General features: G+C 41.6%; 1 protein-coding gene across 15 annotated transcripts in view; it reads right to left on the reverse strand.

Annotated features, from left to right (window-relative positions):
• The window catches only part of SYNE1 (spectrin repeat containing nuclear envelope protein 1), a 278,820-nt gene extending 260,741 nt beyond the window's left edge, over positions 1 to 18,079 (reverse strand). For 10 of the 15 annotated variants that reach the window (XM_081854278.1, XM_081854273.1, XM_081854275.1 and 7 more), the window contains exons 1-2: positions 17,846 to 18,078; positions 6,225 to 6,483 (exon numbers count right to left, since the gene is read on the reverse strand). In XM_081854278.1, coding sequence (XP_081710404.1) covers positions 6,225 to 6,291 — 67 coding nt within the window. In that variant the 5' untranslated portion in view covers positions 6,292 to 6,483; positions 17,846 to 18,078. Of the gene's footprint in view, positions 1 to 6,224; positions 6,484 to 17,845 lie in introns of all 15 variants that reach the window. The other 5 variants (XM_081854270.1, XM_081854268.1, XM_081854277.1 and 2 more) reach the window with 2 other exon arrangements.
• Positions 18,080 to 23,514: the final 5,435 nt, after the last annotated feature.

Below are 23,514 nucleotides of genomic sequence, written 5' to 3' on the forward strand. Positions count from 1 at the left end.
TTTTTTATTGTTTAGGATAAGTTTAAGATAAGCATAACAATCTTGTAAGTCCCCCCTTTCTCCTTCTTTTGTCCTATAATTCTTTTTATTTTAAATAAAGAATATATTTTTTAAAAACTTGTGTGTCAGAGCTAAAAGCAAATTGAAATGTAAGAAGTACTAAGCACTGCTAGCAGATATTGAAAAAAGAAAAACCTGGCCTAATTCTTCAAAACTCAAAAAATGAAACAAAGTATTGTTTCACATTGTTATGAGATTGGTGGTTGAACTAGATGACTCCAACATCCCTTCTAAGCCTGTGATCAGGAGCATTTGGTGATGAGAGGTGTTGCTATGCACCTGGCCTTCAAGCAACAGAGCCACTACTGCTTCCCAGGAGGAAAAGGGGGGAAACAGCAGGGAAGTTGGCACCACGTGGACGCATTGGTGGAGCCAATTTGGTGTCCCCACCCATGCAGCTGCACCACATGGCTCTCCCTGTTGCCTTGTCCCTCCACTTCTTCACTCAATAACCAACAGCATCTCTGCTGCCAGGAGTGTGGAGTTCTGCCTCTCTCACCAACCACACCTGTCTGTGATACTTGTGGAGTCTAATGGTAGGGTCTGTGAAACCAGCCAAACCAGAATGACTAGCAGGACTGTCTAAGAGATTGTCTTAGTGGTTTAGCAGACCCACCTAGCACCTTACCTTGCCATGCCCTCTAGCTGGAGTCTTCTGAAAGAAGAGACTTTTGGGAAGAGAACTGTCTGTACCCCCTTCCTCCTCCCAGCTGCAGAATGTGCTAAGAGAGAAGTTTGAATAATTGGAGTAGAGAGACAAACTGAGTTGAAACTAATACAAGGACACAGAAGGCCAAGTTGCGCACTGTAAGGATCTGTGCTGCAAGTGGTTCCCTTAAATATCTGATGGGGAGAGTGAATTTGGGACATCTATTTGAGTTAAGTGGCATCTTCACCTATGCTCCACCTGTATAAGGGCATGTGTATGCATGTAACAAAACACCAGTAAGCCTCCTGTGATCTGATTCCAAAGAAAATAGACCCTAGTTACACCCCGCCCCTAGAGCTTTCACTTCTTTGGGAAGTGGGCCATGCATAAAAGTATCTTAAATTTAGATTTGAAATGCTTTATTTGAAACAATGGGCTCACAGTGCCCAAGCAGGGACAATCATGTATTCTTTAGCTGCCCAGATAAGAACTGCTCTTAGGGGATGAATGATCTCAATCTGTCTACTATGCTATGATTCCTATAACTCAGGTTTGGCTTCATTGTTTCTCAAGGTGCAGGTGTGTGGTGGAAAAATTGATAACAGAAAAAAGAATGCTGATATAGTTGTTTATTTAGTACATTCTTCCCTAACCTAGATGTAGAACATCTGGAAGGAGTCATAATGATGGAAACTATTGGGTTGCGCCAAAATCCATCTAAGCCCTTATTCACAAATATTTTCTATATCAGACAAAGTGCACATAAGATCCTGCCACCATTTCTACCTCTTCTCCATTACCTTTCTGTTCTGTTGAGAATTCTCTATATGGCACTTGAGACAGTCACCCATTCTGTTTTGGAATTACGCGGAAAACAATGATTGTTCTGAAATGAATGTGAAAACTTTGGTCATGTGATATTGAGCCATGTGATTCTTGAGCTGGTGGCTGCTTCAGGGACAAAGTAGGCATGAACTATATTCTTAAAGAACTGCAGTCTCAGCCCATAGCTTGCCATTACTAGGCTATAGTGAACATTAAATAGGATGACCTATGTCTACTTCCCCAAGATCCTTTAAGGAAGAACAACGTGCAAATGTGACACATAAAATGAACTAACATGTTTCCATTTTTTGAGATTGATAGGTTTTGCCTTGTGCAAAGGAGTGGACAAGATAATCTAAAGGAGCCTATCAACTATTTAATTCTAAGCCAACCTCTCTAGGGAGAGCTTTCCACAAATGGGAGCCACTGCAGAAAAGGCCCGTTCTCGTCTTCCCACTCTCTAGACCTTTTCTGAAGGAGACACATGAAGAAGGGCCTCAGATGATGCTCACAAGGTCTGGGTAGGTTCGTCTGGAGAGAAGTGACCCTTGATGTATTGCAGCCATGAGTCATTTAAGGCTTTATAGGTAAAAACTAGAACTTTGAATTGTGCCCTGAAACTAATTGGCAGCCAGTACAGTTGGGCCAGGATCAGAATAATATGCTCAAACTGCCTTGCCCCAGTGAACAACCTGGCCGCTGAATTCTGCACCAGCTGAAGATGGGAAGAAACATTTTTGGTTGTCTTGATAGATGACCTATACCATGAATGGAGCAGAGTACCAAATCTACAGACAGCATCTTTTTTGCTGTGAAACCAGCAGGAGTTAATAGTACAGATAACTAAATTTACTTTGCAAATTTAAGCAGATATGATTATAACACTAGAATGGGCATGTTAAAACAACCATGTAGGTTGGGCAGATCTGTTTTATCCAGAGTCCTGCCAGGGATGGCAAAATTGCAGGTCATGATACATAATTAGTGGCTTGTGTCTGGGCTTATAGGGTACAAGTTGTGCAGACCTGACATAGCATTTTCAAGTCTACAGGGATATTTATAATTCCCTCATCACTTATGTCTGACATCTACTAGAGCTGAAACTCTTAATTCATAAAGGCCAGAAAGAGTCTGCACTGCAGATTGTCTGCTCATCCATAATGCAGGACCACAGCCTAAAAAAAGAACTGTGCTCAAGCTCGGCAGAGGTGAAATATTTATTTAACTCCTGTTTGATCTTGCAGCAGAAACTAGATGCTGACAATACAAAGGAAACCCTCTTTATTTTAGAGCAAGATAACGAGTGAACAGGTTAGAAAACTGTGGGTGCACTAACATAAACGTCCATGTGCCAGTTTATTGCCTTCCCCACCCTCCCTTCTTCTCAAGCATCATCAGTTATATAAATGAGTCATCAGCAGCTTGAGAAATTTCCAAAATAATGATGAAAACTGAAAATGCACTCATGTAATGCTTCAAGCAAAAGTTACTGATGGGATAAGAGGTCTATCCAAGTGGAGCACAATGGAGCCATAATTCTAGGGATGTAAAATGCTGATAAGTCCATATTGAGGACCCACATAAAAATTCAGAAAGGCAACTCAGCTAACACAACTCAGGTTCTGATAAACACTGTTAGGTGCAGTAAAAGGTTACCTGATGACCAGCAAGGGGAAAGTTCAAGAAATGTGGTGAGAAAAAAAGCAGAGGTCAGGTTTAAGATAATAAAAGCAGGGAAGTGGTTAGTACCACGGAGAGCTCCAAGTGATAGTGGGGCTGGAAGCAAGACAAGCTGTATGCAGTATTGTTCCAATGACAAGCAAGCTCTAACTGAGCCTTAGATGCAAATGCACATATATTAATTGCCTGATCTTAAGCCAATGTAGCCAACTGGCCAGTTTTGAGCTAGCTTTTCAAGCTTTGGGCCCATTGCTAGATGAGATATCTATATTTATTATACCCTACATTAGCTTTGGGTAGTATTCTACTAATATGTTCTCTCAACACAAAAATATTCAGCTTCTGCAACGGGACTTCTCTCCTCTCTTCTGCCCACATGGCCTGGCACCTTCCCAAATCTGTACCAGAGGGTTGGGGAAACTCCCAGAACAGATTTAGGGGGCATGTGGAGGGAGCAGAGAGGGAGAAGGTTCCACTGTGCAAATCCTTGTGCTGATGGAACTGCCTTAGCACAATTGAACAGAGTATTTTCCATGTGTTCCACCCTATAACCAGAGACATGAGATTATCCCCCCCCCCGTCCCAATGACTGGAATCTGATTTAGTTGGTTTAGTTGAATTCAACTGCAATCCAAATCTGCTTTAAAGCAGGCTGGGGGGGGGGGTTTGGTGTCCTTCCACTTACTTCTGCCAGCTCAGCAAATCTCCCACAGGTATATCCCCACAAGCAGAACCTGGCACAGCCCTGAAATGGGGCATTCTTGAAAGTGAGGCGAGTCTGAGCATTGGCATTGGGCCCAATCAGTTTGTTCTGCCTGCCTCACCATCATTTCCCACCGCTGCCACTGTGAATGGCCAGGCAGCAAATGTCGTGGTGGTGGTCAATGTGGTTTCAGGTGGAATAAGATTTGGGGGTTTTTTTGCTATGGTTTTCATTTACTTTTTCACTTTAAATCATCTAACATTTATATTCTATTTAAAAACAAAGCCGCTTACCAAACAGTAATACAAAAGACAATAAAACCAAACACTAAAATTACACAATTGCATAATTAAAATAACTACAACTATGAGCAGCAACATAGTAAACAATAGAAGACATCTCAATTAAGCACATCATGCTGCTGTCAAAAATGATAGCTCTTTTCTTCATGAATAAAACAGTCACCTTTCCTCTTCTATGAACTAATTAGCATACAGTATGTACAATCTATTTTATTTACCAAAAATATTTTAATGGATTCTTTTTTAGAGTGTGATCCCGGGGTGGGGTAGATCAAATACTGTAAATTAAAATGAAACAAGTCCCAACTACAGTAGTTAAATAAGCAGATGAAAAGGAGCAGATAAAACCACAGTGAAACCAGTAGCAAAAACAATATCAAACCCCCCCCCCATAAAGCCCTACTGGAATAAGTCATCTGGAGTTGGCACCAGAAACTCAGCCTTACTGCCAATTATACTTCAAGGGAAAGAGCATTCCATAATTTGGATTCCCTCACAGGGCCCTTTTCTTAGTTGCCACATGCCATATTTCCATTGAATGTGGATCAACTAGGAGAGCTTTAGCTGCTGCTTTTAACACAAAGGTAGATGGACACAGAGGGAGATGATGCTTCAAATATATAAGTTCTCACATTTTTTTTACAATTTTATAAGTTATTACTAGTACCTTGAATCTGGCTTGGTAGCAAATTGGCAGTCTGTACAATCCTCTCAGTATTGGTGTAAGATAATTCTGAGGAGCCGAAGTTCTCAGCTATCTAGCTGCTGCATTTTTCACTAGCAACAGCTTCTGAACAATCCTCCACATACATTATGGTATTAAACATGGAAGGTTATCAGTGTATGGGTCACAGTGGCCAAGATGTCCCTATCCAGGAGCAGCCAGAGTTGGTGAACCAGCTGAAGCTTGAGAGAGGCACTACTTGCCGCTAAAGCTATTTGTGCTCCAGGAACAATACAATCCTAGATCAAGGAGTATCCCTAGACTACAAACCTGTTTTTTCAGAGCAAGTCATGTACCTAATTCCAGTATCTGGAAACCACCAGCCCACATGATCAGCATCTTGCTGTTATTCAGCTTCATTCTATTGGTTCTCATCTATTCCATCATGTTCAGACATTGGTCCAGGGCCTGCACAGCTTCTCCAGATACAGATGACAAGGAGAAACAGACATTGGCGTTGTCTGCATATTGATAACACCACACACCAAATCCCCTGATGGCTTCTCCCAGCAACTTCATACAGACATAAAGCAACCAGAGAAGACAGGATGAAACCCTGTGGGACTCCACAGCAGAACCACCATGGGGCCAAGCCACAGTCCCCAAATGCCACATTCTGAAACCAGTCCTACAGAAAGCAGCAGAGCCACCACAATACAATGCGTCCAACCCCCAACCCACAGTCAGTCCAATAAGGTACCATGTCCAGTGGTATCAAAAGCTACCAGGAGGTCAGCAAAAATAGCACACTCTCCCTGGCTAAGGTCATCCATTAGAATAACCAAGGCTACTTCAACCCCAAACCCAGCCTTTGCCCATACTGAAATGAGCCAAGTTATCTCAGTTTTCCCCCCAGTGTTACTTTCCATCTGTATACAAAGATGGCTATTGCCACTTGTACATGAGCAAATTGATGGATAAAGGGTAGTTTCACAAGAGGTGCATGGAGTGGCTGATTAGAGAGCAGTGTCTGGGTCAACAGACCACTGTATACATTTTCATATGCTTTTAAATACCTTTAGCTATAGAGGACCAGAAACGTTATTATCATAAGCATTTTATTGTTAGGAAGTGGCAATAAAAGTAATTTGTTCTGGACATAAATGAATCCAACAGCACATATCCCATACATCTCAACAGGACTTGTCCAAAATGTCCCTGTGGTATTGCCTTATGCTTTCAAGAGCCTAACACACAGGCACACTGTGTTCCACTAGACTTCAGTAACATCTGAAGAAGTTAATATAAGAAAGCTCAGCTGTTCTCTGTCAAGTTGCTTACCTTGGAGTCTCTGCATCACACCAGCAATATCACGAGGTGTTCTTGCTACTAGTCTTGAGGTGGCCATTGTTACTGTGTAGCAAAATGTCTGCTGTTTTTCCACTTTAAGATGTAAGATTTTGATTACTTCTTTTTGCAAAACATCATGAGTTGTAGCACGGCATGCCTTACTAAGTCACTGCAGCTCTTCAGTCAATACAAGTGCAGCTCTCAGAAATGGTGGTGCTTTAGGAATGCTCTCTTTCAGGAGACCTGAAGTCTGAAAAGACAGAAAAATGCAAAAGTGGGCTTCAGAGAACACAGTCTTGGTATAAAAATACTTCACTATACTGTCACTAGCTAATACATTCAAAAATCTGGGTGCCTTAGCTGTCCCAGGTGACTAATGACCTAATTCTATGAGCCACTGCATTAGAAAAGTAGCACAAGGGCTGCTGCACCAGAGGAACACTAAAAATTGTGGGCTGCTGCTGGTTTCCCCTTCAACCTTCAGTACAGCAGCATTGCCACATAAAAGACAAGACTATGTGGCTGGGAAATGGCTTAGGTGGCAAAGAAGGAATGGGGGAAACATGAGTTCATGCAGACCATCTTATGGGCATTTCATCTACCATGGATTCAGCTTTGTACAAATCTACATTCCTGACATGCTGGATTAACCATTTATAACTGCGTTGGAGATGGCAACACAATAATTCGACAATAATTATGCTGACTGGCACAAGCCTTTTGTGTAGAGTAACAATGTGCATCTTCAGGATTGTGGTATATATCTATACACATATCTTTCAACCTAGTTAATGGACAGTTTCCTTTGAAAGGAGTGAGTGCCATGCTTCGATGGTTTCAGAACACAACACTACACTCTTTGTAGTTAACTACATTCTCTGTAGTTAAGCACTTAAATGCAACCATTGTGGGTGCAAAGTATTTACTCAGAATGCTACCTCTTCTCACAGCCAAGACAGAAAGAAGGACTAGCTGGAGTGTATAAAAATAATTAACTACCTGCTGATGGTGGAAGAAAATAATATAGAAGCCTATCTCACAAAAGGCCACAGTAAGTAAAAAGGATAGGCAGGACTGAGAGGAGCAAGTATGGAAAGAGATAGCTAAGACGTTCTTAAACCGAGGTGTGCTTTCCCTAATGAGGCCTCCCACAGCTGGTGCCCTTCTACCGTTCGGCTTCGGTTCGTAGACCGAGGTAAAGTTTGTTAACCGGAACACTATTTCCGGTTTTGCAGAGTTCATATACCAAATAGTTCGTCAACAGGGCTGTTCTTAAACTGAGGTACCACTGTATATCCCGCTTGGATTACTGCAATGCGCTCTACGTGGGGCTACCTTTGAAGGTGACCCAGAAACTGCAACTAATCCAGAATGTGGCAGCTAGACTGGTGACTGGGTGTTGCCGCTGAGACCACATAATGCTGGTCCTAAAAGACCTACATTGGCTCCCAGTACGTTTCCGAGCACAATTCAACGTGTTGGTGCTGACCTTTAAAGCCCTAAATGGCCTTGGCCCAGTGTACTTGAAGGAACATCTCCACCCCCATCATCCAGCCTGGACACTAAGGTCCAGCGCCGAGGGACTTCTGGTAGTTCCCTCACTGCGAGAACTGAGGTTACAGGGAACCAGGCAGAGGGCCTTCTCAGTGGTGGCACCCGCCCTGTGGAATGCCCTCCCATCAGATGTCAAGGAAATAAACAACTATCTGACGTCTGAAGGCATCCCTGTTTAGGGAAGTTTTAATGTTTGAAGTTTTATTCTGTTTAAAATTCTGCTGGGAGCTGCCCAGAGTGACTAGGGAAACCCAGCCAGATGGGCGGGGTATATTAGTATTAATGTGAGCAGTTTCTGAGCTTTGGGAGCAGTACTGCCCCTAAGATTTCAGATTAATACTGCCACAGCTAGAGTGAAAGGAGGACCTTTTTCTGCCTCCCCACTTCCAGCCACTGTCTTAGGACTGGAGAAGAGACCCTCATAAAAATATTAGGAGGGTGGGCAGGGGATGGATGGCTTTGGTTTTTGTTTTGTTTTTTTCTAGCCTTCAGATGAGCACTAGACCATGTGAAAAATGAGTAAGATCTTAGCTGCAGCTCATTCATTTTCAGTTTTGTATTCTTGTTATTTAAAAAGCGTGCCTAGACATTCTGTTGCAGTGCTCATAACCTATGTTTAAGGTGCCATATAGCTCCTAGCTTTCATATCTCTGTTTTGAACACTGCAGCAAAGGGACAAGTGAGGCAGAAATACAGAATGTGGCCCTCAGAACACAATGGATCAGAATTGTCAGATCACACAGCTCCATCCCATATTTCTCTTTCTCCAACACCTCCAAACATTTCCTGTCCTCGTATGCCAGAGAACAGCATCTGTCTCTGCATTCTCTTCAAAAAAGGGGGCAAATTTGAAAAACCAAATGGGGCATAAAGTATCTATACACTCAACACATTCTAATGAAACATGTACTCAAACATTTAAAAATAGCAACATACTTACACTGACAGTACAATTTTATATAGTCTTACTTAAAACTAAATCCACTGAGTTCAAAGGAGCATACTCACAGGAAACTGCATATACAATTTCAGCCTGAAAAAGGCTTGTCTTCAAATTACATGGCTTTATTAATTGTTTGTGCCACTGCCTAGACTTCTTCGTTTCCTCACCAGATTTTCGCACTGTACTTATATTTAGCAGTTTATTCTGTTTTACCTATGTTTTACCTTTGCAGCAACAGTGTAGTTGTAACTGCACATTGGGGAAAATATTGTGGTGTAGTAGGACAGTGTACTACTAGTAGGATAATGCCAGAAGTATTTTCCTTGAGTCCCACAGGCAATCATTTATGCCTGAAGGCATAGGACTTATTTACTTTCTTAATATCATCTTACTTTTCAGTGCGGCAAATTTTAAGTGTTCTTCTGTTATTTAAAAATCAGGAAGTACACACACACACACACACACACACCAGCAGCATTGATTAAAGACTGTAAGTGAATCAAGCCTGTCATTTATAATAGCACAGATTATTATCAACCATGAACGCTAGGTATCATGGGATTCAAAATACATTTAACAAGCTTAGCATAGAGCTGTTTATACTGTTGCTATAACAGGAGCACCTCTTATTGTTGTATATTTATTTATCCATCCTTAAAAAAGGAGAAAATTTGTTCAGTGTTCCCTCTCACTTATAAGAGAGCTGTTATGAAATGAACCTTGACATTCAAAGGGTAAGGACATACCCTGTGGCCGGATTTCAAACAGATTCCCTGAAAAAAAAAAATGCCTTTTCATATTCAGATACACAGCACACACTATATGTAGTCAAGGTTTGATACAATAATCCAGTTTTCTGTTCCATTAAACTTCTTTCTTCTTCTCATCACACTGAGGTCCTTTCTGTCATTTGTCTCGATAGGCATGCAAGCTCTGACCAGCAAATGTTTCACCTATCTGTGGCAAACTGATGCACAACAAAATGGCTCTTGTATGGCATCCCTGGTGGAAGGAGAAATGAAATGAAAGATGCAGTGGCCCTGTTCAGATGGCCCTGTTCAGATGATCGTATCTCAGATTATTAAATCAAGATACACATGAGTCTTTTGGTTCTACGGTTACCAGCTTTAGAAGAAGCCAGGATATATATCTTGGCTTGTTCTGAAGGTGGCAACCATAGTTTCCCAATTCAGACAAGACAGAAACTATGGTTAATTAGAGACTTCCTGGTTTAAACGTAAGTTTCACCAAGGGCTGCATGCAGAGGCAATTGACTTGTGCATATCTGTTTATGATTTTCTAAATGTGGCCAAAGATGGATGCGATGAAGTGGTATTTTATTGAAAAGTGCTAGTCTGTGTGCAGTGTGTACTTCCTTTTAAGAAGTGTAGGTTAGCAGAAATTATAATGACTGTTGGGATCCTTATAGATATAAATACATTTAGTCTATTGAACCAGAATGTTCTGAAATAAGGTACATTTAACAGTCATGCATCCCCAAGGAATGGCAGCTTCGCTTCGCTGAAAGAGTCTGGAAGTGCTTTGTTGTAAGTGGAGGCCACTAGGCAGGCTATAGACAAAACAGACAAAGCCATTAGAAAAGGAATATGTGGAAGAGGAAGCCTGTGATAAAAGGGAAATTTCATGAAACTAGGGATGCTTCTCACTATTACGGAGCTATGCATTCATTCACATCTACCCACTCTTTGCTCTTTTTCCAAAAAAGCTCAGCATGCCTTATATATGGTTCATTAAAAAACATTGGAGCGTAAGAAGGGACTGCTGGATCAGGCCAATGACCATCTAGCCCAGCATCCTGTTCTCACAGCATTCATCCAGATGCTTGTGGGAAGCCAACAAGCAGGACCAGAGAACAAGAGTCCTCTCTGCTTCTGCACTTTCCAGCAACTGGTATTCAGAAACTTTACTGCCTCTGATATCCGACTGGTGGTCTTCCATTCAGGCAGTGTATAGAGCTCTGCAAGTATAAAACATGACTTTACACTATTTTCTAGACTGGAAGGATGGCTACACCTGTAGAACACATACCCTGACTAGGATCATGTGTACAAGCAACATTTCAAAGGAACAGCTGTGTTACTCTGTCACAACAACCATTACAATAATTATTGCAAGACCTTAAAGACTAGAGCTTTTATCAGTTAGTGCATGCTTGATATGCATTTTATGTATCAATAAAATGGTCTAAACACCAGATCATTGGATGACAAGATGCAAAGATGACAATGCTGACATAATTTGATAAATATGGGATAATAGAATGGTATGCTGCATTTATGCAAGCTATATCCTAATACAGAACAGCTAAGTAGTATATTAATTGTTGAAATACATAAATGTAACTTTCATTATCTGATTAAAATATGAATTAAATTGGTTTTATTTTAATGCATGCAAAATTATTATTTTTTTTAAACTCAAAGGGATTACCATGTATTAGTTACTTCAAATTATATGGAGACAATATATTAGAACCAGTATTAGGAAACACTCTACAGATTTTGAATATAAATTAAAATTCACATCCACCACTTATTTTGTTTACATTAGAATAGCTTGTTTACACAAACTGTTGAATACCATTTTTAACAGCTTTATTACTCAAGTGTGGTAAGCCTTTAAGCAACAGATAGCCAATTAATTATCTTTCTAAATGTAAAGTGGGACTCGAAGCTATATTGTATTTGTGGTAAAAGGATAAAGTGCGAGACTGGTTACACTACGCTCAGATTAAAGAAGTCTTTAAAAATGATAAAAAGTTAGGGTTCCAGGTGGAGAAATCGAAATTGGAAACAGAACTGTTAGAACCAAAGATTAAGGTACTTTCAAGAATGTATAACTTGCTGTTAAAATGGAATACACAAGACGAAATGGTTAAATCAGCTATGATAAAGTGGGCACAGGACATTGGGTATAATATTATGTTTGAGGACTGGGAAAGGTTGTGGACCACTGGGATGAACTTCACTGCATGTAATGCTTTGAAGGAAAATGTAATGAAAATGATATATAGATGGTACATGACCCCAGTTAAACTTGCTAAGATATACCATTTGTCTGATAATAAATGTTGGAAATGTAAAGAAAATGAGGGAACATTCTTTCACCTCTGGTGGACTTGCCCTAGGGTGAAGGCCTTCTGGGAAATGATATATAATGAGCTGAAAAAGGTATTTAAGTATACCTTCACCAAGAAACCAGAGGCCTTCCTTCTGGGCATTGTCGGCCAGAAGGTGTTAAAGAAGGACCGAACATTTTTCATGTATGCAACAACGGCAGCAAGGATACTCATCGCTAAAAATTGGAAGACTCAAGAACTACCCACACTGGAAGAGTGGCAGATGCAACTGATGGACTATATGGAACTAGCCGAGATGACTGGCAGAATCCGAGACCTGGGAGAGGAGAGAGTCGAAGAAGACTGGAAGAAATTCAAGATTTATTTAAAAAAATACTGTAATTTGGTTGAATGCTAAGAAAGGATGCTAGATCATAAATAATTGTGCACCACTAAATTAGTGAGAATTAAGATGATAAGTAAATTTGAGGAAAAATTATAAACCTTTTGGAGAATTTATAGATTATACTTAAATGAATTTGACATAAGAGTGTAAACAAGATGATAAATTGCTGGCAAGAATTGGCAATGATGCAAATGGGAGCGGGAGGCGTGAGGAAGTCCAAAGATGTTATGAAAAGATGTTATGATATATGTTATACTGTTTTTTATTTTTGCATTTAAGTTTGAAAAACCCAAATAAAATATTATAAAAAATATATATATATTGTATTTGTGGTAAATGTTACACTTCTTTGTGTAGGGTGGAAAACTAGACTTGTCTAAACAAAGGGAAATTAAGCTGCAACAGATGGGTAGAGAAAGAGCATTAGCAGGAGAGGAGACAACATCAACAGTATGCCCACTTCAGAAATCTTAGACATTCAGCAGAATTACCACAGAATAATAAGACTGCATTCTTGTCTTTTTTAAAAATAACAACAACACACCTGTTGGTATGATTCAAAGATAGTTGTTTTTACACTGAAAAATATACATGCAAGATGGACAGCTGAGAATGAAGTATGAGTAGTCAAACGGCTGAGGTTCCCTGAAATAAATACATAACTGGGGTTCACTTCTTTCAAATTTATTGCAATCTCATCAAACACTTACATGTCATTCATATTGCATCATGTGTGCCTTTCGCCTTTTAAAACTTGCTTTTTGTACCTTCATTAAGAAATAATTAATTGTGCCCCTAAGAATCCAGTTTCAGTTACTTTCTTCCCAAAAAGCTGACATATGACCCGAGATCAAATTGCCATAAAGTTATTGCTGCATCTTTCTTTTTTTAACATAAAGATCAATTGTATGGAAACTGAAGTGTTTTAGGGCCTGTTCACATCATGCATTCATCCAGGGCCAACCCTGTATTTATAGGGTGAGGGGAGGTGGAAGTGTATAGAGGAAGCAATTGTGTGACTTGTGGTTGTCAATGTTGTTAAAGTACTGTCATCATCCTGGAAGCTGTTGTTATTGCATGTAGAGTGTTCACACAGATGCTCCTAGCTCACACAACCACTTTTACTGCTCATTTATGAGCCCTCCTTACAAAACACCACAAGGAGATAGAGGAGAGGTCTGCATGACATGATAACGACAAATGTGGGAAGGTCTTCAAAGATAATGATTCCCGAATAACATGACATGTTTTCCATACAAATGCATCTAATTAATGATATCAATGTGTGATCCAAGGCAACCCATTCCTCTTCATCTGCTTTTAACTGCAGAAGGACAAATAAGGACTTGCACCACCACACCTAAAGGCATAATTCTATGCCTGACAAGTGGGGTTGAGATAATCTACTTTACTCTCTAAAATTTGAACTCTACTTGGATACCATACAGTAAGCACTTACTACAGGAAAGCCTAGCTTAGGATTGTACAAGTCTTTTTTTAAATCCCAAACAGCCAAAAAACACCACGAGCGATCTACAATGTGATCTGCCACATTGTACAGTAGATCACTGGTGCAACTGCTTCGTTTACAAATGCTTTTCTGCTCACTGCTCACACTGTGCAGATGTGTTTACCTGGAATCATGGCCAGTGCCAGTTCTAAGGTCAAATCATCAACATAAACATTGGCATTGCATTGTGAGGAGATGACCTTACGCCTTCTCATTCTGGGACTGCCAAGTTATAAAATCAGGGCATTAGAACTTATCTTGCTTTCCCTTGGACATACTTTACATGTACATACCTTTAGTCATGATAACAGCTTCAACTTCCACATATAAACACAAACAAATACTATATAAGATTCACTTCCTACTGTCATGCAATACTGGAACTTGCCTGCATTCTCAACATGCCTCTAAAACATTAAGACAGATTTCTGAGAACCAGAAATATCTGGTTATAATGGCAATACAAAAAGTCTTGTGACAAACTGACTGAGTAATTAGTTTATTGTGGAATGAGCTTTCATAAGGAGGGGAGGGAGAAGGCTATGCACTAGCTGTATGGAAATGAAAACAAAAAAATTAAGCAGATCATTAACAACAGGAATAGGGGGCCTGTGGCCCTCTAGAAGTTGCTGGCTATGGGGATTATAGGAGTCAGAGTCCAACAACTTCTGGAGTGCAGCAGGTTCTCCACGTGGGCTTAAAGTTGCAGAAGGTTCAATAGTGCTTTTAATGTTTCATGATGATTTTATATTGCTATACACAGCTCTGATATTGCATGAGGGGTGTGTGTGTGTGTGTGTGTGTGTGTGTGTGTGTGTGTGTGATGTACTCCTATTCCCTAATCCTAACCATGATATTTCATCAGAAATCAGACTGAGTTCAGTGTGATTTAACTCTGACTAAAAAAGTGCAGTGTGATCCTGTACATGTTTACTCAGAAGTAAGCTCAATTAAATTCAGTGGCATGTACTCTCAATTAGCATGGGTCTGCAGAGATAAGGCACTCCTGCCATTGGCAGCCTACTTCTGGAAAGGAGTGTAGCATTTGAAAGATGATCAAGGCACAAATATATACTGTAGTCATTAAGTCTGACAGGTCTTGCAGTGCTATTAAGATAATATAAAGTGACACTTCATTTCTTTGTACTACTGAGGGTAGGGGTGTCCTGAGGTATAGATGTACTGCAGAATTATGGTGACATTTCCCTTCCTTCTTCTCAAAACAGAAAGAAAATATTTTCTTTTCCTGGATACTTGTGTCCATATCATCAAGTGATGTAATTCACACTGGCTTCATGAAAGTTAGCAGAGCCCAGTCGAACAGGAAGTCTGTTTATGGAATGGGAGGGGGGAGCTTTTGGTCTTTCACATTTATAATTCAGCTTCAATAAGCCAAGCTACACATTATAATTTTTAAACCTATTGTTTACAAGCCATTAAATAAACTTTTTGTTTGAAATACAACATATGCTCCCTCTACAGCTTTTTAAATCACATGATACTTGGACAGTCCAAAGATTAAGGTCCATCCTGTTCATAATAAGTAACAAACAGTAGAACCGTTAGTCACTAAATTAAAGAAAAAAAGTTTATTGAAGTTGAGAATCAGAGTCAGCCTCATCACAAATGAAAAGGAAGGAAGAAAACAACTTCTGCATACTACTTTATACTATTCTACTTGAGGTTAGCTCAGTGAGTCTCAAACCTCATTGAAAGGGGTGGATGGAGCATTGGGAGAAAATATATGTTAAGCTGCAGGGAAGGTTCTAGAGGTAGGTGGCACCAATCCAGCAATCCTCCCACCAATGAGGTGATTTCAGGTGGTCACCTCCCTTTCTGCTCCATTATTCCAAAATGACCTGAGCATAAAACATTCCATAAGAGCTGCATTGTTCATATTTTTTTTTCACATGACTTGAGACGGGAGTCAGAGTTAACCTGTCATACTGTTAGTGCAGGTTTACTTCTCCAATTCATTGACCCTTCAACTCAGTAACAGCCCCTGTGCTCACAAGTGTGTGCAGATACCATTGCATACTCAACCATAGACAGAGTTATTGAAGCTGGATTGGGGAGCTACAGTAGGTAATGTAAATTTTAAGAACTGGAGAAAACTAGGTTAGATGCTTCCACTTTTGATCCGAAACAGTGTGTTGCTAGGTCAAAAATGTATCATGCATCCCTGAAGATAATATGTATCTGCTTTCATAAAATGACTGCCCCAAGACTGTTACAAAATTGAAGCTATTGTATATAACAAATAAAAGCTCATAAAGTAAGGAGGGGAAACATTTACAGTATAGTGAAATACATTTCCTTTAAGTTTCTAGTATGCCATTTATGAATTAAGCTAAGCATCCTGATCCTGCACATGCTTTAAGTTCAATGACAGTTGTTTCCTTGTAAAGCCACAATCCTATGTGGTAGCTGCACATCTACTGAGTAGCTGATCCCTGGTTTCAGTGAAACTATCAGTAATTAAACATGTGAACAACCAGACTAGCTGCAAATATGCCCATGACTCCAGCCTTGCCCCTCAATGTCATGCATGTTTACTCATAAGTAAATCACTGTGTTCAAAGGGATTTTCCCACAAAGAAGTAAATGAAGCATTGCGACCTTGATTAATGCTCTTGTTGATTCATGATCAAATCAAAGTTCAGAACAGATTTGTTTCCTCTAAAATGGTTTTTTACACACACTCCCCAGGAAAAACTACAATTATCAACATTTTATTATGCAGTTATTTGTTAGGATCAAATGCTAGAATGCACCTGTTCCTCTGTTGGAAATAAAATACATAATTCATTATTTACAAATTGGGCCAGGATTAGTATCACACACACAGCTTTTTAAAAGTGTTTGTGGGAGGGGAGGTTATTGTTTTGACTATTGTGCTTTTATCTTGTGTTTTTATTTTGTGAACTGCCCTGAGATCTTTTGATGAAGTGTGGTATATAAATCAAATGAATGAATAAAAATAATACAATGCTTTTAGTTCTGCTCAGACAACAGTCTTGGGGTTTGACCCTTGGTGTCCCTGCCAACACTACAATTCTATGACTTGATGATTCTATGAATCTCAGCACCCTGTAGGTGTCCGAGGCCATATGGACAAAAAATATAGTCACACAAGCACACACAGGAAGGCTGTTGATTCCTTGGCATTAGCTTGAACTGCTTTGTGTGCAAAGCTGGTTACTAGTGTTACAATCAGTAAGTAGCACAACAAATTACAAGGTTAGAACAGCCCAGCGGATAAAAAGTACCAACCCACAAAATGTTTCATGAGGTGCCTTGACCAGAAAGAGCTATAAATCACTGAGAAATTGACTACCTCCTGAGCTGAGCTAATCCACCAACAGAATCTCCAGTGCTGGCATGTTACCGACTAAGGGAATGTTCCGTGTGAAATGAACTGGCTGCTAAAGGTTTCTGCTTGAAGTTGTACATATAGCAGATTAGTCCAGCTGTAGTCATGGGTTATTGGTTGCACTTCTTTTGCACATATGAAGCAAAACTATTCTTCAGCTCTCAAACAGAAAGAAAAAATGCAAGAGTAAACAGGCACCAAAAAAAGTGAGTCATCACTTCCAAGGCAAAAGTTATTTTGCTTTCAGTTACATGAGCTGAATATAAACTATCAGTCTGACAGGTATATCCAGCTTATCGCTTGCAAATATTGCCCACCCTGTCATCCCTGCCCAGTCAGCAGTCCACATTATATTTTGTTGGAGAAATATCCACAATCAGTTTTTGGGTTGCTTTTCCGCCCTAATAATTATTATTATAATAAAAAATACTTGCTTTTAGATCTGGCTCAGTCGCCCACAAAACGGAGAACCCCACAAATCAAGAAAACGATTTTTGGCCCCCATTTGCTTTGGGTGGCCCTAGGCTCCGGCTTCATTGCCTGCGAGTCGCATGATGCGGAGCTCTAGATCTCCAGGCGCCCTTCCGGCTGCCCAATCCCCAAGGCGGCAGCAATGCTGTCCCTTGTACCTGCCCTGCCCCAGCCTGCCTCCTCGACGGACATGACAGCGCAGAAAGCAGAAGCATCCCCTCTGCGCCGGCGACGAGGGACGCGAGAGCCCGCCAACACCGGCTGTGGGTTTTGTACCTCCTTCACGCTCCCCGTCCGGGACTCTTCGCAGCTGCTGCTGCTGCTGCTCCCCCTTGGCCAGCGCTCCCTGCTCGGCCCCTGCGAGCCACCCTCTGCGGACGACACCCGAACCGCTGCTTCTCTCCCGAATCCCAGGGCTCCGGAGCTGCCAGACGCCTCGGGCTGCTGGCTCCCTGGTTACCGCGGGCAACAATCCCACCCCAGCGACAGGCGTATACACACGCACTGCTGCACCTAGCAGCAGCCGCGGCCGAAAAAGCTCCGCCTCTTTTCTCTCTCCCCCCCGCTTCTGCAAAGCGCGCGGAGCTTCTCCTCAGCCACAGGCGCGGGGGTTTTCTCTGCGCGCGTGAGGGATGGGAAGGCAAGCAGGTGCGTGCGCGTCTACAGGGACGACGAGAGAGGGAGGGGGAGCTGACTCGGGGTGCTGCGTTTTGCTCCCCCCCCCCCCCGCGGAGGGATGCTGCGCGAGGCTAGCTGTGTGTGCGCGCGCGCGACTCCATCTGAGGGAGCCACGCAGCACGCCCGGCTAGCCCGCCATCCCGAGAACGAGGGCGCGCGCCCGTCCTGCTGCGGCGCCGGAGCAGCCGCTGCGAGGGTGTTTGTTGTCAGTGGCGCGTGTGGCCGCGGGTGTCGCTCTCCCGCTTCCCACCCTGGGCAAAAGGACAGGAGGAAGGGCTCCTTCCAGCTCCCTCTTCGTCTCTTTACACACACCCGCACGCGGGGTTGAGGCGCCCAACAGCAGCCGGCCGAGCGCCTTCTGCCAAAGCCGAGCTGCCGCTCTCGGAGCGGGTGGCTGGCGCACGCGCGGGCAGCGGGCAGACTCTGGTCTTTCTGCATGGGAGGCCCGCCATTTTTTTCAAGGGCAGATTCCCTCACGTGATGCCCCGACTAGATTCGAGAAAGCGAAGGGAGGCAGGAGCGGCGCCTCGAACTTGCAGCCCAGCGGCGGCGCTTTTCGCGCAGTTGACGCGCTCTGCCGGCGTCGATGGGGTCTTTTCACCTGCAACTGGCATTTGTAGGTCGATACTTCGTACAGAAATTGTGTTAAGGGCACCGTAAGGTCATGCGATGTTCATAAGCAACAACCCTCAGCTATGCGTTGTCCTCTTAACACGGAAGCCTTTGAGGGTCTGCTTGACATTGAAGCCACTTAAGCCACTGCCCGTCACCTGGAAGTGGACATGGGTCTGTCTCTGTAGAACAACGTGGCACTTGAAATAACGTTATTGGGACATGATAGGCTATGGTCACACTCCAGTTTCCTGTGGTTTGCTGGGTTTCCAGTGCGGAGTTGACACATAGACATAAGAAGGGTCTCCTGGATCAGGCCCATGGCCAGTCTGTTCCAGCACCCTGTTGTCTCAGTGGCCAACCAGATGCCTGTGGGAAACCTGCAAGCAGGATTTGAGCAAAAGGGCTCTCTCACTTCCTGTGGTTTCCAACTATTCAGAAGTGTTGCTGCCTCTAATTTTTAATCTGTGTTCACACAACATTATTCAAAATGCATATGTATTTTGTTATCAAATGCTACTGCTCAATGCATTGCTTCTCAAACCAGCTTCACACCAGATGGAGTTCATTCCTAATTCATCTCTAGCTATAGAGTGAAGACATCCCTGCCCATCAGTGCCCCCTGTGTGTACACAAACATAAACAAGTCTGACACAAATGAAGCCATGCTGATATGAACAGCTATGTGAAACACACCATGCAGAAACAATTTCCCTTCACTCCAAGGTGGTCATATGAACACACCTATAGGAAGCTTCCATATACCCAGACCACTAGTCCATCAATTACCGTATTTTTCTTCCTACTCTGCTTCCTGTTGCTTAACCAGTCACTGATTGCCCTGAACCCCTGGCCTACCTGGCATTGTCAAGTCCAAAGTCCAGGGCTCAGCCCACACAAATAAAGTTCCAAGGTCAGGAATCACAGTCCAGGGTCAATCCAAGTAGCCAAGTCTGAAGTCCAGCAGTCAGGATACTGTCCAGAGTCAAACCTGAAGCACAGTGCCATAGAGATCCAGGAGCACACACATCAAGGTCTCTCAATATGGGCAGCTGAGCAGACACAGCAACTCAGCTCTGCTTCCCTTTTGTACTTTGCATGCTGATTGCAGCATCTGGGCTTGATGAGGCATGTGACCTTCACTGGTTCCAAGCCTACTCTGGATGAGGAATCACAGGCTTCCTGCCAGAGCTAGCAAGCTCCACCTGGCCAGTTAGTGAGCTGTCCTGTGGGCCCTTGCCTGCGTCAGCCTCCCAGAGCGCCAGTCCTGCTGCTGCCTTTGCATCGGAAGCTGCCATGTTCGTGGGGACAGGGCCCCTTTGGCCCGGCTGCTCTAGTTCTTGTGCGTTGTCCTCTGTCCCCTCGCCATCCTCTGTCATCTTGTGAGTACTTCCTTCTCCAGCCCCTGCTTGCCCCAGTGTGTCCCAGTCCCAGCTACACCCCTCGCCGGGGTCCTCTTCCTCTTCCTTGTCATCCAGCCAGTTTGTGACACTGATCCATAAAAGTACAGGTACTCTCATCTCAGGGCTGCTAACTTTGCTTACTAAGAAGCCTTTGATGAAGGACTTTATCCAAGCATCTCTGTTACATAAGAAAAAATACTTCAGATGTTCTAACAATCAGTGAGTGGTAGTTTTGTTTATTGTTTCTAAGTTCTGTCTTAAAATATCCCTCCCTATGTGATGAGTTTCTGATGCTATTTTCCCCAATTTATTTAAATTTAATTGATTAAAAGTCAAATTAATCAAATAAAATGATTTGAATAAATATTTTTGTTTTATGTCTTTATGTCTTTATTTATTTTTATAATATTTTAAATTACATTTTCTGTTTTATAATTTCAAATAAACATTTTACAAACTTTAAATATCCAGTGACTTCTCTTCATCTCTTTCTGAGGTTTATTTTACATATCATACATCCCTGCATATTTTACTATAACCATTCAAATCAATTTTCCACTTTTATAGCCATCAAAAATTATTTACTCTGTTGAATTTATCTTAATGCTGCCGGCGTTTTCAGCTGTTATTTTCCATATACTCAAAATATGTCTTATATTTATTGGCCAATATTTAAAAAAGCAGCTGCTCAAAGTGAACTAATTTACAATATGTTGCAGTAAGATATTGTTACATATATATAGGGCAAAGGTGCAAATCCTTCTAATAACAGAATGTGGAGCGAAAAATGTACAATTATGCAGTTATTAGAAAGCTTGGAAGTTAAAGAAGGCAGAATCTTAATATATTTAGACAGAATTTGGCAATGTGTATTGCTATAACAAAGTAAGTTCTTCACAATATAATACAATGTGTACCAAATTATTACTTTTAATTTGTGAACGATGAGTTAACAGTCCAGTTGTTGTCCAGTGGGTTTCATCTCAATTTTGTTTCCCTTGCCTGTTCACCATTCCCCTACTACTTAGGGGAGTCCTCAGACTGAACACCAGTCATGAACATGACCTGCTTATTTTAATAATACTGTTCTTTCTTTCTTTCTGTTGATAATGTATTACTTGGCAAGTCAAATCTTCAGAACTCAGTAGATACAATATGCATAATTTTTGTCTAGTATATGCATTATGTTGATCTGTCTTTTCACTTGTGCACTCTGCTAATTTAATATGATCATTTTTGGCTTCTGCTCACAGTCTAGCAATCAACTGAGCACTGCAGAAAGAAAGCTGCAGTATAAAGAGAGGTAAGTGACAGGAAGACATCTAAGTAAGAGCTAAAAATATAACATTAGCCTATTTTCTCTGACTCCTGTTTATAACTTGGAGCCAAGAAAAATGTTGTGGTTTTTGCATGAACACTAGTTATCGCTTATTGGTATTTGTCATCTTTTGCTATTTCTGACATCGAACCCACTTAGTTCAGTGGGGTTTACTCTACAATTAGGGCGCATAGGATTTCAGCCAAAGACTATTTTCTGCACTATGTACAGGTGCATTTGAGCTATGGCTCCAATCCATAATCCAGTGAGATGGTGTGCATGCTCACGTCCATGTTTTTAGAGTTTCCCCAACATTTTCCCCACTTTTCACCCTTAAATGAGCAGCTTCTAAGCAGTTTTAGAGGAAAGACAACAGTGATATGGGGATGAAGCAAAATACATTTTTCAGATTCCTGTGAACCAGCATGCATTTTTTATCCACTGGAACAAAAAATAAAAATTAAGTTCCTAGATGTCTGCATCAGATTTTTTTGGATCCTGGGTGATTTTGCACTTGTAAATTTTCAGTCTCTCCAATAGAACCTAATGCACAGCTGCTCACTGAGTCTTTTTTAACTTGATGGCATAATATAAATACTACAACTCCCTCCTTCCAACTTATAGATAGCTGAGTTTTTGAGCACACAGAGTACAAGGAATACTGATTACTAAAAATAAAGCCAGAAAACAGGACATTAAAAAAGCAGTGTCTGAATTCTAGTTATGCTATAGAAATGTATTTATCATAAGAAGTGTAGATTAGTTTCAACAGAAGAAGGCAGGTAGAACACAGAGTAGATAGGATGGAGTCATATGGCTGTGTGCAATTTACATATCTGAATTATCCTGGGATTGGGGGGGAAGGGGTATGTTGCATTTCTGTGCTGGGGACAAGCTACACATGTCTCAGAATGGAGAGATATGGAAGTTTCTCCATCAAATACTTCCATCCAGCTAGAATGCTGCTTGCAGAATTGAACCACGATTAGGGACAAAGAAAGCTGCCTTATACTGAGTCCATCTAGCTTAGTATTCCCTACAGTGATTGGCAGAGGGTCTCCAGGATTTCAGTCTCTCCCCACCCTACCTAGAAATGCAAGTGATGGAAGTAGAGACCTTCTGGATGCAAAGAAGATGCTCTACCACTGAGCTACAGGCCTTCCAGAAATGCCATGGGAATTCTGTATTTGCCACAAGCAAGAGAGCGTTAGTTGCTCCTCTGCCTTGTTGAAATTGTCTTAATCAGTGCCGGATTGACGTATAAGCTAAACAAGCTATAGCTTAGGGTCCCACTCTCTTGCCCTACCCCCCAAATATACTTCTTAATTGTGTTTCACTATTAATATACTTCTTCTTAATTGTATTGCAGTTCAACAATTACTTTGATAAAATACTTATTTTGTTATGTGCAAATGGCTTTAGATACTTATTAGGTCCATAAATTACCATATAGCATATATTCAACACAAAAAACAGTGACAATTTGTTGTTGACAAAGGACAACTGGATAATATGAAAAGCCCCATTACCTTCAGTAGCTTAGGGCCTCATCAAACCTAAATCCGGCCCTGCTTACCAACAAACTTTAGGTATGGAGAGAAATCAGTGAGATGAAAGTTGTAATAAATAGAAACAAATATATAAAATAAATATAGGTAATGGTAAATAGGTCAATAACCCCATGGTGGTTAAATCCAGTCAAAGGCGACTGTGGGGTGCGGCACTCATCTCTCTTCAGGCCGAAGGAGCTAGCATTTGTCCGCAGACAACTTCCCGGCTCATGTGGCCAGCATGACTAAACCACTTCTGGCACAATGGAACACCGTGACAGAAACCAGAGCGCATGGAAATGTTGTTTACCTTTCCGCCACAACGGTACCTATTTATCTACTTGCACTGGTATCCTTTCAAACTGCTAGGTTGGCAGAAGCTGG

Source organism: Podarcis erhardii (assembly GCF_964252035.2).
Source record: "Podarcis erhardii genome assembly, chromosome: 3".
Lineage (NCBI taxonomy): Eukaryota > Metazoa > Chordata > Lepidosauria > Squamata > Lacertidae > Podarcis > Podarcis erhardii.